Genomic DNA, 14,354 nt, shown 5'->3' on the forward strand with positions numbered 1-14,354 from the left:
GCAGTACATTGCGCAGCCCACGCAGTACACTGCGCAGCCCACACAGTACACTGCTCAGCCCAACGCAGTACACTGCGCAGCCCACGTAGTACATTGTGCAGCCCACGTAGTACATTGCACAGCTCACGTAGTACATTGCGCAGCCCACGTTGTACATTGAGCAGCCCACGCAGTACATTGCGCAGCCCACGTTGTATATTGCTCAGCCCACGTAGTACATTGCGCAGCCCACGTTGTACATTGCGCAGCCAATGTTGTACATTGCGCAGCCCACGTAGTATATTGAGGATAAATTTAATACACCGCACACTCTAGGGGTATAATCTGTGACAAACTCAGAATTTATTGAAGTGCTATAAGTTTATTATTCAACAATGCAGAAGGCGACCAGAAGTCAAACTGACAACGTTTCGACTCTTCCCGAGTCTTTATCAAAAGGTCGCTTAGCAAGGTGAATAAAGGAATAGCATGAATGGTATCCTTGTGGCTCATAGAGTATCTCATAGAGTATATTAATAATATGTAGGTGGTCTTTCCTTGTTGTATCGCAAATGCAATCTGGCAATGCTGGTGGGCAAGAAAATGATCTATTCTTATACAGCGTGCTAGTGGCGCAGAACTAGATTTATCTTGTTGAACCGCAAGTGGAACCTGGCAATGTTTGTAACCACTGAGGGCGTTAGCCTTGTAAGGTATGCTGTTAGCATGTGGGTAACACGATCCTGTTGTGTCGCAGGTAAAGTCTGGCAATGCTGGTGTGCAGCTAGCATTTGCTGTAACCAGGCCGTATGTAGGAGATCTCTGGTGGTAGTGGGGTATGAGCGGCGCTCCTGCGCCCTGCTTCCTGGCACCAGGAAGCAGGGCGCAGGAGCGCCGCTCATGCCCCACTACCACCAGAGATCTCCTACATACGGCCTGGTTACAGCAAATGCTAGCTGCACACCAGCATTGCCAGACTTTACCTGCGACACAACAGGATCGTGTTACCCACATGCTAACAGCATACCTTACAAGGCTAACGCCCTCAGTGGTTACAAACATTGCCAGGTTCCACTTGCGGTTCAACAAGATAAATCTAGTTCTGCGCCACTAGCACGCTGTATAAGAATAGATCATTTTCTTGCCCACCAGCATTGCCAGATTGCATTTGCGATACAACAAGGAAAGACCACCTACATATTATTAATATACTCTATGAGATACTCTATGAGCCACAAGGATACTATTCATGCTATTCCTTTATTCACCTTGCTAAGCGACATTTTGATAAAGACTCGGGAAGAGTCGAAACGTTGTCAGTTTGACTTCTGGTCGCCTTCTGCATTGTTGAATAATAAACTTATAGCACTTCAATAAATTCTGAGTTTGTCACAGATTATACCCCTAGAGTGTGCGGTGTATTAAATTTATCCTTAGTGTATTAGGACGATTTAGTCCTCTACACCTGCACCTCGCCCTATCTTTATCCCTAGTGCACACCATTTCTTTTCCAATCACGTAGTATATTGCGCAGCCCACGTTGTATATTGCGCAGCCCACGTAGTATATTGCGCAGCCCACGTAGTATATTGCGCAGCCCACGTAGTAAATTGCGCAGCCCACGTTGTATATTGCGCAGCCCACGTTGTATATTGCGCAGCCCACGTAGTACATTGCGCAGCCCGTTGTACATTGCGCAGCCCATGTACTATATTGCGCAGCCCACGTTGTACATTGCGCAGCCCACGTTGTACATTGCGCAGCCCACGTAGTAAATTGCGCAGCCCACGTAGTATATTGCCCAGCCCATGTTGTATATTGCGCAGCCCACGTTGTATATTGCACAGCCCACATTGTATATTGCGCAGCCCACATTGTATATTGCGCAGCCCACGTTGTATATTGCGCAGCCCACGTAGTATATTGCGCAGCCCACGTAGTATATTGCGCAGCCCACGTAGTAAATTGCGCAGCCCACATAGTAAATTGCGCAGCCCACGTTGTATATTGCGCAGTCCACGTAGTATATTGCGCAGCCCATGTTGTATATTGCGCAGCCCACGTTGTATAGTCACGTAGTATATTGCCCAGCCACGTAGTATATAGCACAGCCCATGTAGTATATTGCCCAGCCACGTAGTATATAGCACAGCCCATGTAGTATATTGCCCAGCCCACGTAGTATATAGCAATGTGGGCATCATATCCCTGTTAAAAAAAAGAATTAAAATAAAAAATAGTTATATACTCACCTTCCGTTGGCGCCGGATCCAAGCGAAGCCTGTACCGATGCTCCTCGCGCGCTCCGGTCCCAAGAGTGCATTGCGGTCTCGCGAGATAATGACGTAGTGGTCTCGCGAGACCGATACGTCATCATCTCGTGAGATCGCAGCATGGACATGTTACCGGAGCGTCGCGAGCGGGAAAGGCCGGTTCTGGATCCGAGGGTCCGACGGACGGTGAGTATATAACAATTTTTTATTTTTTTAATTATTTTTAACATTAGATCGTTTTACTATTCATGCTGCATAGGCTGCATGAATAGTAAAAAGTTGGTCACACAGGGTTAATAGCAGCGGTAACGGAGTGCATTACACCGTGGCATAACGCGGTCCGTTACCGCTGCCATTAACCCTGTGTGAGGGCAGACTGGAGGGGAGTATGGAGCGGGCGCTGACTGGGGGGAGGAAGGAGCGGCCATTTTTCCGCCGGACTGTGGCCGTCGCCGATTGGCAAAACAGCCACGACCAATCAGCGACTTGGATTCCATGACAGACAGAGGCCGCGACCAATGAATATCCGTGACAGACAGACAGAAGGACAGACAGACGGAAGTGACCCTTAGACAATTATATAGTAGATGTCAGAAAGGGGTTAAACTTTATATACTTCAATTCTCCTTTGCCAGAGAGTAGATACTATGCCTGTTCATTGTTGGAAGAAAGTGTTGCAATTGTTATACTTTCAGCTAGTTAAACCCTAATTGTGTCATCCAGTGTTCTTGTCTTCTTTGAACTTGGGCCTCTGGGAACCTGATCATTTGGCTTGTGGTAGCAAAACCAAGTACTTATAAATTATAGAGAGCGCTAACAAAAACTACTTATGTTGCTGCAATATTCAGACAGTCGGAGAGCAAAAGACATACTGAACTGTCCCTCCATGCAAACTCTTCCTAACTACCAATATGCTGATCAGCAGAAATTGGGGTCTTGGGACCCCAGTACTGTTAATTGATGACGTGTCAATAATCTAATGTTTTTCCTAAGTGAAAAATATGAATTGTGGGAAAGTCCTATTTAGGAGGCAGCAAATGTCTTCAATCTGGCAATCATAACTATTTTAATTGTTGTTGTTGATAGATGGATAATTGACAGGCGTCTTTTATTAGTTTCATATAGATCATCGTTTATTCTTCATTTATTTTTTAAGGTAAAGAGGTGAAAAAAATCCATAGCTGAGGATTTACTAAGCAAAATGTGTCAGAACTGTAGAAAAAACTGCATGAAAAGGGTGATGTGTTTTGCACCTCATCTATTATGGATGAGATTTACTAAGATTGGTGTTTCATATACTAGTTTTAAATGGGTTTACACTGAAGTAAAATAAACTGTCATAAAACCAGTAAAAGGCAGATCCCATTAATACATTTATCATGTGTTGGGCAGCTCTAAAGGATCTCAAGAAATTGAGATACATGCCTGCATAGTTTTGCACTTTAATTTGCAGCAGCTTGTGTCATATTTCTTCACAAATTTTTCAGCCTAAAGGCTTATTCAGACATCTGTCCCCATTGATCCGCTAAGGCCACATTCACACATTCAGTATTTGGTCACTATTAGAGCGCCAAAACCAGGAGTGGGTGATAAATACAGAAGTGGTGACGTGTTTCTATTATACTTTTCCTCTATTTGTTCCACTCCTGGTTTTGGCTTACAAATACTGATGTAAAATACTGACCAAATACTGAATCTGTGAATGTGGTCTAATGCACAGAATGGCTGCAGATTTTCCGACACAAGTGTGACAAATTCATGTATCTCTATGAAGCAGTCATGCTTGGGTCGAGAGAGCCGCGGATAGTCCATGCATTGCGGTCCAATCTCAGACCAATTTGCACTGATGTCTCAATGAGCCCTAATGGTGGTCATGCATCCACACGATTTACGCAAACTACTTTTCTTACTCTTTTTTTTAAAGAAAATATTAAGTGTGATAAATTTTGTACCACGGCTGATAATAAATCGCTATAAAAGATGTGTTGTTTATCTGCACATACATATAATGCCATATAAAAGTTTCAGCACCCCTGGTAAAAATTACTGTGATTGTGAACAGTTAAAGGGAACCTGTCACCCCCAAAATGGAAGTTGAGCTAAGCCCATCGGCATCAGGGGCTTATCTACAGCATTCTGGAATGCTGTAGATAAGCACCCGATGTATCCTGAAAGATGAGACAAAAAGGTTATACTCACCCAGGGGTGGTCCTGCTACGGTGGGCGTCTCGGTCCGGTCTGGGGCCTCCCATCTTCTTACGATGACGTCCTCTTCTTGTATTCACGCTGCGGCTTCGGCGCAGGCGTACTTTGTCTGCCCTGTTGAGGACAGAGCAAAGTACTGCAGTGTGCAGGTGCCGGGAAAGGTCAGAGAGGCCCAGCACCTGCGCACTGCAGTACTTTGCTCTGCCCTCAACAGGGCAGACAAAGTACGCCTGCGCCGGAGCGTGAAGACAAGAAGAGGACGTCATCCTATGAAGATGGGAGGCCCCGGACCGGACCGCGGCACCCATCAGCACCACCGTAAACCCCCCTGGGGGAGTATAATATAACCTCTTTTTCTAATCTTTCAGGATACATTGGGGGCTTATCTACAGCATTCCAGAATGCTGTATATAAGCCGCTGATGCCGGTGGGCTTAGCTCAACTTCCATTTTGGGGGTGACAGGTTCCGTTTAAGCAAGTTGAAGATGAAATGATCTCTAAAAGGCCTAAAGTTAAAGATGACACATTTCCTTTATATTTAGGAAAAAAGTATTTTTTTATGAATTGATGCAAAAGTTTGGGGATCCTTGGAGATTTCTGCGCTCAGATAGCTTTCACAAAAGTAACAGACCTTAATTAGCCTGGTAGGATTATGGCTTGTTCACCATCATCGTTAGGAAAGGCCAGGTGATGCAAATTTCCCAGCATTAAAAAATAACAGCCTCCTCTAACATTTGTGCCAAAAAACAGCAGCCATGGGTTCGTCTAAGCAGCTGCCTAGCACTCTGAAAATGAAAATGGTGGAGGCCCACAAAGCAAAAGGCTATAGGAAGATAGCAAAGCGTTTTCACATTGCCCTTTCCTCAGTTCAAATGTAATTAAGAAATGGCAGTTAACAGGAACAGTGTAGGTCAAGAAAAGGTCTGGAAGACCAAGCAAAATTTCAGTGAGAGCAGCTGGTAGGATTGTTACAGAGGCAAATGAAAACTCCCTCTTGACTTCAAAAGACCTTCAAAAAGATTTAATAGACTCTGGATTTGTGTTACATTCTTCTACTGTTCAAAGACACTTGCATAAATATGGCCTTTATGGAAGATTCATCAGAAGAAAATCTGCTTTGCGTCTTCACCATAAAATTTCACTCAGAAGTATGCAAAAGAACATCTAAACAAGCCTCGTGCATTTTGGAAACAAGTCCTATGGATTGATGAGGTTAAAATAGAACTCCTTTGCCACAATGACCAGAGGTATGTGTGGAGAAAAAAAGGGCACAGAATTTCAGGAAAAGAACATCTCGCCAACCATTAAGCATGGAGGGGGATCAATCATTCTTTGGGGTTGTGTTATCGGCAATGGCATGGCATTTCACAGGTAGAGGAAAGAAAGGATTCAATGAAATTTCAACAAACTCTTGATGCAAACAAAACACCATCTGTAAAAAAGCTGAAGATGAAAAGAGGATGACTTCTACAAAGGGATAATGATCCTAAATAAATGTCAAAATCCACAATAGACTACCTCAAAAGGCGCAAGTTGAAGGTTTTACAATGGCCCACACAGTCCCCTGATATGAGCATCACTGAAAATCTGTGGTTAGACCTCAAACTAGTAGTGCATGTGAGATGACCCAGGAATCTCACAGAACTGAAAGAATTTTCCAAGGAAGGATGTATGAAAATCTCTCAACCTAGCACTGAAAAACTCTTGGCTGGCTACAAAAAGCGTTTACATGCTGTGATATTTCCAAAAGGGAGTGTTACTAGGTACTAACCATGTAGGGTGCCCAAACTTTTGCATTGGCCCATTTTCCTTTCTCACATTTTTAAAATGTAAAAGATGAGTATACAATATATATATATATATATATATATATATATACACACACACACACACACAGTTGAAACCAGAAGTTTACATACGCCATGTAAAGAGACTAATATGCATGTTTTTCTCAATATCTGGCATGAAATCAGAATAAACCTCTCCCGCTTTAGGTCAATTAAGATTGCCATAATTATTAATTTTTGCCAAATGCCAGAATAATGAGAGAGCGCATGCTTTAAGGCAATTTTATTACTTACTGCAAAGTCAAAAGTTTACACTAAGATTACTATGCCTTTAAACAATTTTGGACTGCCCATATGATGATGTCATGTATTTGGAAGCTTCTGATGGCAACATCTGAGTCAATTAGAGACACACCTGTGGATGTATTTTAATACACACCTGAAACACACTGCTTTTTGTGTAGCATCATAAGAACATCTCAAGAAATCAGCCAAGATATCAGAAAGCGAATTGTGGACTTGCGCAATTTCAAGATACCTGAAGGTTCCTCGTTCATCTGTACAAACAATTATACGCTAGTACAAACAAGATGGGAAAGTCTAGCCATCATACCGCTCAGGAAGGACACGGGTTCTGTGTCCCAGAGATGAGTGTGCTTTAGTCCGACTGTAATAATTATAGGGGATAACTCAGGAGACTCTTCGTGTGGAACAAGACAACTATAGGACACAGTTTTATAAGTGGTAATGTCTATATTATCACACGGTGATTCAAACAGGTGCAGAGAGAAACTCAAGTCCACAACACTTGGTGCAAATAATAAACGCAGCTTAGCAGTCTATAGGAAACTTCAGAGGAAAATGCAATCAAGCAGAAAGTCTATGAAGCACAGTTATTCTTGAGGAAACTTGACACGAATAAATCTTTGTCTTAGTCCAAACACAGATACATATGTGTTATGATCCGGTGACCTTGGAGCCGCATGAAACTTTCTCTGGAGTAGGTGGAAACTATACTGACCGCAGATCCTGAACTAACACCGCCCGCAACTAGAAGTAGCCGTGGGGTGTGCCTAACAAACCCTAGACACCTCGACACAGCCGGAGGACTAAATACCCCTATAGATGGAAATAGGAATACTACCTTGCCTCAGAGCAGAAACCCAAAGGATAGGCAGCCCCCACAAATATTGACTGTGAGTAGGAGAAGAAAAGACACACGCAGGCAGAAAACAAGATTTAGCAAAAGAGGCCACTCTAGCTAAATAGGAAAGGATAGGACAGAATACTAGGCGGTCAGTATTAAAACCCTTCAAAAAATATCCACAGCAGATAATACAAAAAAATTCCACAATCTAACTAAAGACGTGGAATGAATACCTGCAACCCCAGAGAATCCAACAAGACTGAGAAAATACTGACACAATCTAAGCTGGACAAGAAAACACAAAAGAATAGCACTGAATCATGAAGCACACAGCATGTGTGCCACAGTAAAAAAAAAGACACTTATCTTTGCTGATTTGGCAGTATGGCAGGAGGAACCAGGCAGAGGTCCAACACCTCCCAACAACAATTGACAACTGGCAAGGACTAATGGATCCTGCACACCTAAATACCCCAGTCAGAACTGCAATCAGCAGAAACACCTGACCAGGACTGCAACTCAGGGACAACTGCATTACCACCTACCACCACCGGAGGGAACCCAAAAGCAGAATTCACAACAGATATGCTTATAAGGCAGTTCAAATCATATCTTTAGCTCAACCAGGGAGGCCTGGTTAATAGTCTCAGGTTATTGCAGAGCAGCACAGCTTACATGTCCAGCAAATGCAGATGAAGTAAACACGAGCAGCAGATGAAGGAGGATTACTGGAAACTTGTGTATGCAGCAGGAACTCAGAGCAGAGTAGCAGGATCACCACACAGGTTCACAGGAGCAGGTGTATAGCCAGGGAGTAATCAGAGGTCAGGAGCTGGATGCAAGGCAGAACACTCTAGCACAGACTGAAGGCTGGGGTGGAGTTTTATAGCAGGAAGACACACTGCACATGAGACCAAAGATGCCATCTTGGAAAAGGGCAGTAATGCACAAAAGGTAATAAAAATGTTCAGAGTCCTGACACCGACATGTGCATATCAATCCAAGGACAAACGCAAAAGACCTTGTGAAGATGATGGCGGAAGCTGGTAAGATTGTGGATCCACTATGAAATGAGTCCTGTATCAACATAGGCTAAAATGCCACTCTGCCAGGAAGAAGCCACTACTTCAAAAGAAACATAACAAAGCCTGATTAATGTTTGCAAATGCACAAAGGAACAAACACCTTAACTTCTGGAGACATGTCCTGTGGTCTGATGAAACTAAAATTTAGCTTTTTGGGATAATGACCATTGTTAGGTTTGGAGGAAAAAGGGAGGCGCTTGGAAGCCTAAGAGCACCATCCCAACAGTGAAACACGGGGGTGGCAGCAGCATGATGTTGTGGGGTTGTTTTGCTGCAGGAGGGAACTGGTGCACTTCACAAAATAGATGGCATCATGAGAAAAGAAGATTATGTGGCAATACTGAAGCAACAGCTCAAGACATCGACCAGGAAGTTAAAGCTTGGGCGGAAATGGGTCTAGAAATGGACAATGACCTGAAGCATACTGCCAAAATGGTAACAAAGTGGCTTAAGGATAACAAAGTCAATGTTTTGGAGTGGCCATTACAAAGCCCTGATCTCAATCATATTGACAATTTATGGGCAAAGCTGAAAAGGCAGGTGCGAGCAAGGCGACCTACAAACCTGGATCAGTTACACCAGTTTTGTCAGGAGGAATGGACCCAAATTCCGACCAAGAACTGTGAGAAGCTTGTGGAAGGATATCCAAAACGTTTGACCCAAGTCATTCAGTTTAAGGGCAATGGTACCAAATAGTAATGAAACGTATGTAAACTTTTGACTTTGTAGTAAGTAATAAAAATGCTTTAAAATATTCTCTCTCTCTCATTATTCTTGCATTTGGCAAATATTAATAATTATGGCAATCCTTATTGACCTAAAACAGGAAAGGTTTATTCTGATTTCATGTCAGATATTGAGAAAAACATGCATATTAGTCTCTTTACATGGCGTATGTAAACTTCTGGTTTCAACTGTGTGTGTGTGTATATATATATATATATATATATATATATATATATATATATATATATATATATGTGTGTGTCTTTTTATGTAGTGCATATAAACTTCTAGTTTCAACTGTATATAGCTTAACCCCTTATCGACATTGGCCGATGTTGGTATCTCTCCCTTTGATGTGAGCTCTGGCGGTAAGCCCACATCTTTCCCGGGACATGTCAGCTGTTTTGAACAGCTAACATGTGTCCGCAATAGCTGCGGGTGGAATTGCCATCCACCCGCGGCCATTAACTAGTTAAATGCCGCTGTCAAACGCTGACAGCGGCATTTAAATGGCGCTTCTGGTAATCTTGCTAGAAATACGCACACTGGTGACCTGCGTCACCTGATCGCGGGTCACAGGTGTGTCGGCATGATAACCCGAGGTCTCCTGGAGACCTTTATGGTTGTCACTGCCGGATTGCTGTGAACGCCACACAGTGGCCGGCACTCATAGCAACTCAGAAATTCTACTACATAGAGGCGATCTGACCATCGCCTCTATGTAGCAGAGCCGATCGAGTTGTGCCAGCTTCTAGTCTCCTATGGTGACTATTGAAGCATGGCAAAAGTAAAAAAAAAAAAATGTGTTTTAAAAATATAAAAAATTAAAAAATATATAAAAGTTCAAATCACCCCCCTTTTGCCCCATTCAAAATAAAACAATAAAAGTAAAGTCAAACATACACATATTTGGTATCGCCGCATTCAGAATCGCCCGATCTATCAATTAAAAAAAGTATTAACCTGATCGCTAAACGGCGTAGTAAGAAAAAAAGGGAAAACTGCAAAATTACATTTTTTTGTTCGCCATTGCATTAAAATGCAATAACGGGCGATCAAAAGATTGTATGTGCACCAATGTGATATAATTAAAAACAACAGCTCGGCGTGCAAAAAATAAGCCCTCAACCAGCCCGAGTTCACAAAAAGTGGAGACACTACAAGTATTGGAAAATGACACAATTTTTTTTTTTTTTTTTAGCAAAGTTTGCAATTTTTTTCACCACTTAGATAATAAAGAACCTAGACATGTTTGGTGTCTATGAACTCGTAATGACCTGGAGAATGGCAGGTCAGTTTTAGCATTTAGTGAACCTAGGAAAAAAGGAAGGATGAATGGACAAATATACCAGGATGATGAAGATGAAATGAGGTGGACATTTCAGCATGCCAATGATTGCAAACACAATGCCAAGGAAAATCTCTATTCATTTCGGAGAAAGAAAAGAAAGTTGCTAGAATGGATCAGCCAATCACCTGACCTCAGTTCAATAGAAACTTTATTGAAGGAACTAAAGCTTAGAGGGAGCCCACAGAACCTTGAGGATGTGAAGAGTGGAAGATTAAGCCAAAATCACACCTGAGCAATGCATGTGACTAGTTTCTCCATACAAGAGGTGTATTGAAGCTGTCATCACCAACAAGGGATTTTGTACAAAATATTAAATAAATTTCAGCAAGCGTGTTCAATACTTTTTTCCTGTGTCATTTCTCATTATTACACATAAGTTAATCTATGGCCATTTATGGTTTGATTTCAATGTCTGTGCGGATTGGAGGAGTTGTTACTGACTTTTGGTGACGTGTTTAATACTTATTTCCCCCAATATAGAGCCAGTTATATTTTTCTATGCAAATTGTAAATGATGATGAATTATACATTCTATTGTATGTAAATTTTATCTCCTTGTAGTTAGTAGCTAAAGGAATTTCAGGACACATCTCCAGCATTTGTCTGTGACTAGAAGTCTTGGTTCATCTCAACCTATAGATCCGACTTTTGAAAAGCTTTACTGGTGAAATGATTCAAGAAGAGCTGCACAGCATAGCAGGCGTAAAGTCATTCCATACACTGTAAATCTGGCATCATTTACATCTTCAGTCTTAACTTCAGTCCGGGTGCTGCTTTATAATGAAACGATCCTTTCCATTGCAGCCCATTGGCATCCACATATTCACCTTCTCCTATCATCCTGTGAAGGTACAAGAGTCTGGGTGAGGCTTGATTCTCTCTGACACGTACTTCATGCATGAAATGCTCTAATTTACTGCCCTAGATGTCTATTTCTACTAAAGATGATTGTTCTCTGAAACAGGATTACATGTGACAGACACTGCATACTCACATTGTTTTTGAAAATATAATTTAATTAGGTAGATAATTAGGTTTTATTTTAAAATTCTCTATTTTAACACTACACTCCTCAATATTGAAATTGTAACACCAATAAGGAAAAGTCATGGAATTATGGAAATCATAGAATGGATAGAAATGTTAATGATATGCACATGATGAACAAAAAAAAGGGAAACACAATTTTCAAAACATCTCGATTTATTCAGTATTGATTATTGAGCCCCTTGCACAGAAATACACACGTGGTCAAAATTGTTGGTACCCCTCGTTTAATGACAGAAAAACCCACAATGGTCACAGAAATAACTTGAATCTGACAAAAGTTATAATAAATAAAAGATCTATGAAAATGAACAAATGAAAGTCAGACATTGCTTTCAACCTTGCTTCCACAGAATTTAAAAAAAAAATTAAACTCATGAAATAGGCCTGGACAGAAATGATGGTACCCTTAATGTTTTGTTACACAACCTTTTGACGCAGTCACTGCAATCAATCAATTCCTGTAACTGTCAATGAGGCTTCTGCACCTCTCCACAGGTATTTTGACCCACTCCTCAAGAGCAAACTGCTCCAGTTGTCTCGTGTTTGAAGGTTGCCTTTTTCCAGGCGGCATGTTACAGCTCTTTGCAAAGACGCACACTAGGATTTAGGTCAGGGCTCATAGAAGGCCACTTCAGAATAGTCCAATGTTTTCCTCTTAGCCATTCTTGGGTGTTTTTAGCTGTGTATTTTGGGTCATTATCCTGTTGCAAGACCCACGACCTGCGACGGAGACCAAGCTTTCTGACACAGGCAGCACATTTCTCTCTAGAATCCCTTGATCGTCGTGAGATTCCATTGTACCCTGCACAGATTCTAGACATCTTGTGCCAGATGCAGCAAAGCAACCCCAGAACATTACAAACCCTCCTCCATGTTTTACAGTAGGGACAGTGTTCTTTTCTTGATATACTTCATTTTTCCATCTGAGAACATAGAGCTGATGTGCCTTGCCAAAAAGTTCCATTTTTGCCTCATCTGTCCATAGGACATTCTCCCACAAGCTTTGTGGCTTGCCAACATGTAATTTGGCAAATTCCAGTCGGGTTTTTTTATGATTTTTTATTCAACAATGGTGTCTTCCTTGGTGGTCTCCCATGAAGTCCACTTTGGCTCATACAAGGACCGATGGTGCGACCTGACACTGATGCTCCTTGAGCCTGAAGTTCACCTTTAATCTGTTTAGAAGTTTTTGTGGACTCTTTTGTTACCATTCGAATTATCCATCTCTTTGATTTGTCATCAATTTTGCTCCTGCAGCCCCATCCAGGAAGGTTGGCTACAGTCCCATGGATCTTACATTTCTAAATAATATGTGCAACTGTAGTCACAGGAACATCAAGCTGCTTGGAGATGGTCTTATAACATCTCACCTTTAACATGTTTGTCTATAATTTTCTTTCTAATCTCCTGATACAACTATTTCCTTTGCTTCCTCTGGTCCATGTTGAATGTGATACACACCATGTCACCAAATAGCACAGTGAGTATCTGTAGCCCTATATACAGGTCCACTCACTGATTCCAAGATTGTAGACACCTGTGATGCTAGTTAGTGGACACACCTTGATTTAACATGTCCCGTTTGTCACATTATTTTCAGGGGTACCATCATTTCTGTCCAGGCCTATTTCATGAGTTTTATTTTTATTTTTTTAATTCTGTGGAAGCATGGTTGAAAGGCAATGTCTGACTTTCATTTGTTCATTTTCATAGATCTTTTATTTATTATTACTTTTATCAGATTAAAGTTATTTCTGTGACCATTGTGGGTTTTTCTGTCATTAAACGAGGGGTACCAACAATTTTGACCACGTGTGTAAATGCACTTACAGTGGCATGTAAAAGTTTGGACACCCCTGGTCAAAATTACTGTTATGGTGAACAGTTGAGCAAGTTGAAGATCAAATGATCTGTAAATCCCATCTATAAAAGCCAACCCTTGATCCAACTGCTATGACCAGCTATTGTCCAATATCGCTGCTCCCATTCGCTTCCAAACTCCTGGAGCAGCACGTCCACGCTGAACTTTCCTCCCACCTGTCATCTAACTTGCTCTTTGACAATCTACAATCTGGCTTCCGCCCCCATCACTCAATCACTGAGACAGCCCTGACCAAAATTACTAACAACCTACTTACAGCCAAAGCTAACAGACAATACTCTGTACTCCTCCTTCTAGACCTGTCCTCTGCTTTCGACACAGTTGACCACTGCCACCTACTACAGATTCTCTCCTCCTTTGGCATCAAAGACCTCCCCCTATCCTGGATCTCCTCATACCTTTCCAACCACACATTTAGCATCTCCCACTCCCACACTACCTCCTCATCCCACCCTCTCTCTGTTGGAGTCCTCCAAGGCTCTGTTCTAGGACCCCTACTCTTCTCAATCTATACACTTGGCCTGGGGCAACTCAAAGTCCCATGGATTCCAGTACCACCTTTATGCTGATGACACTCCGATCTACCTTTCTGGCCCAAACGTCACCTCTCTGCTGTCCAGAATCCCAGAGTATCTATCAGCCATATACTCCTTATTCTCCTCTCGTTTCCTCAAACTCAATGTGGACAAATCTGAATTCATCATCTTTCCTTCATCTCGTAGATCTTCCTTACCTGACCTATCTATCGCAATTAACTACATCACACTTTTCCCCGTACTGGAAGTCCGTTGCCTTGGAGTAACCCTTGACTCTGCCCTGTCCTTCAAACCGCACATCCAAGCTCTTCCCACCTCCTGTCACCTCCAGCT

At 42.1% G+C, this 14,354-nt stretch overlaps 2 protein-coding genes across 2 annotated transcripts in view; both read right to left on the reverse strand.

Moving 5' to 3' along the window:
* Positions 1 to 11,364, reverse strand: part of ARHGEF33 (Rho guanine nucleotide exchange factor 33) — a 192,395-nt gene extending 181,031 nt beyond the window's left edge. The window contains exon 1 of the mRNA XM_077282987.1: positions 11,296 to 11,364. The gene's annotated coding sequence lies outside the window, so the exon portion shown is untranslated. The remainder of the gene's footprint in view (positions 1 to 11,295) is intronic.
* Positions 9,693 to 14,354, reverse strand: part of MORN2 (MORN repeat containing 2) — a 47,477-nt gene continuing 42,815 nt past the window's right edge. Inside the window, exon 5 of the mRNA XM_077282991.1 lies at positions 9,693 to 11,394. Within this exon, the coding sequence (XP_077139106.1) occupies positions 11,292 to 11,394 (103 nt within the window). The 3' untranslated portion in view covers positions 9,693 to 11,291. The remainder of the gene's footprint in view (positions 11,395 to 14,354) is intronic.

This window comes from Ranitomeya variabilis, chromosome 2 (genome assembly GCF_051348905.1).
Source record: "Ranitomeya variabilis isolate aRanVar5 chromosome 2, aRanVar5.hap1, whole genome shotgun sequence".
NCBI lineage: Eukaryota > Metazoa > Chordata > Amphibia > Anura > Dendrobatidae > Ranitomeya > Ranitomeya variabilis.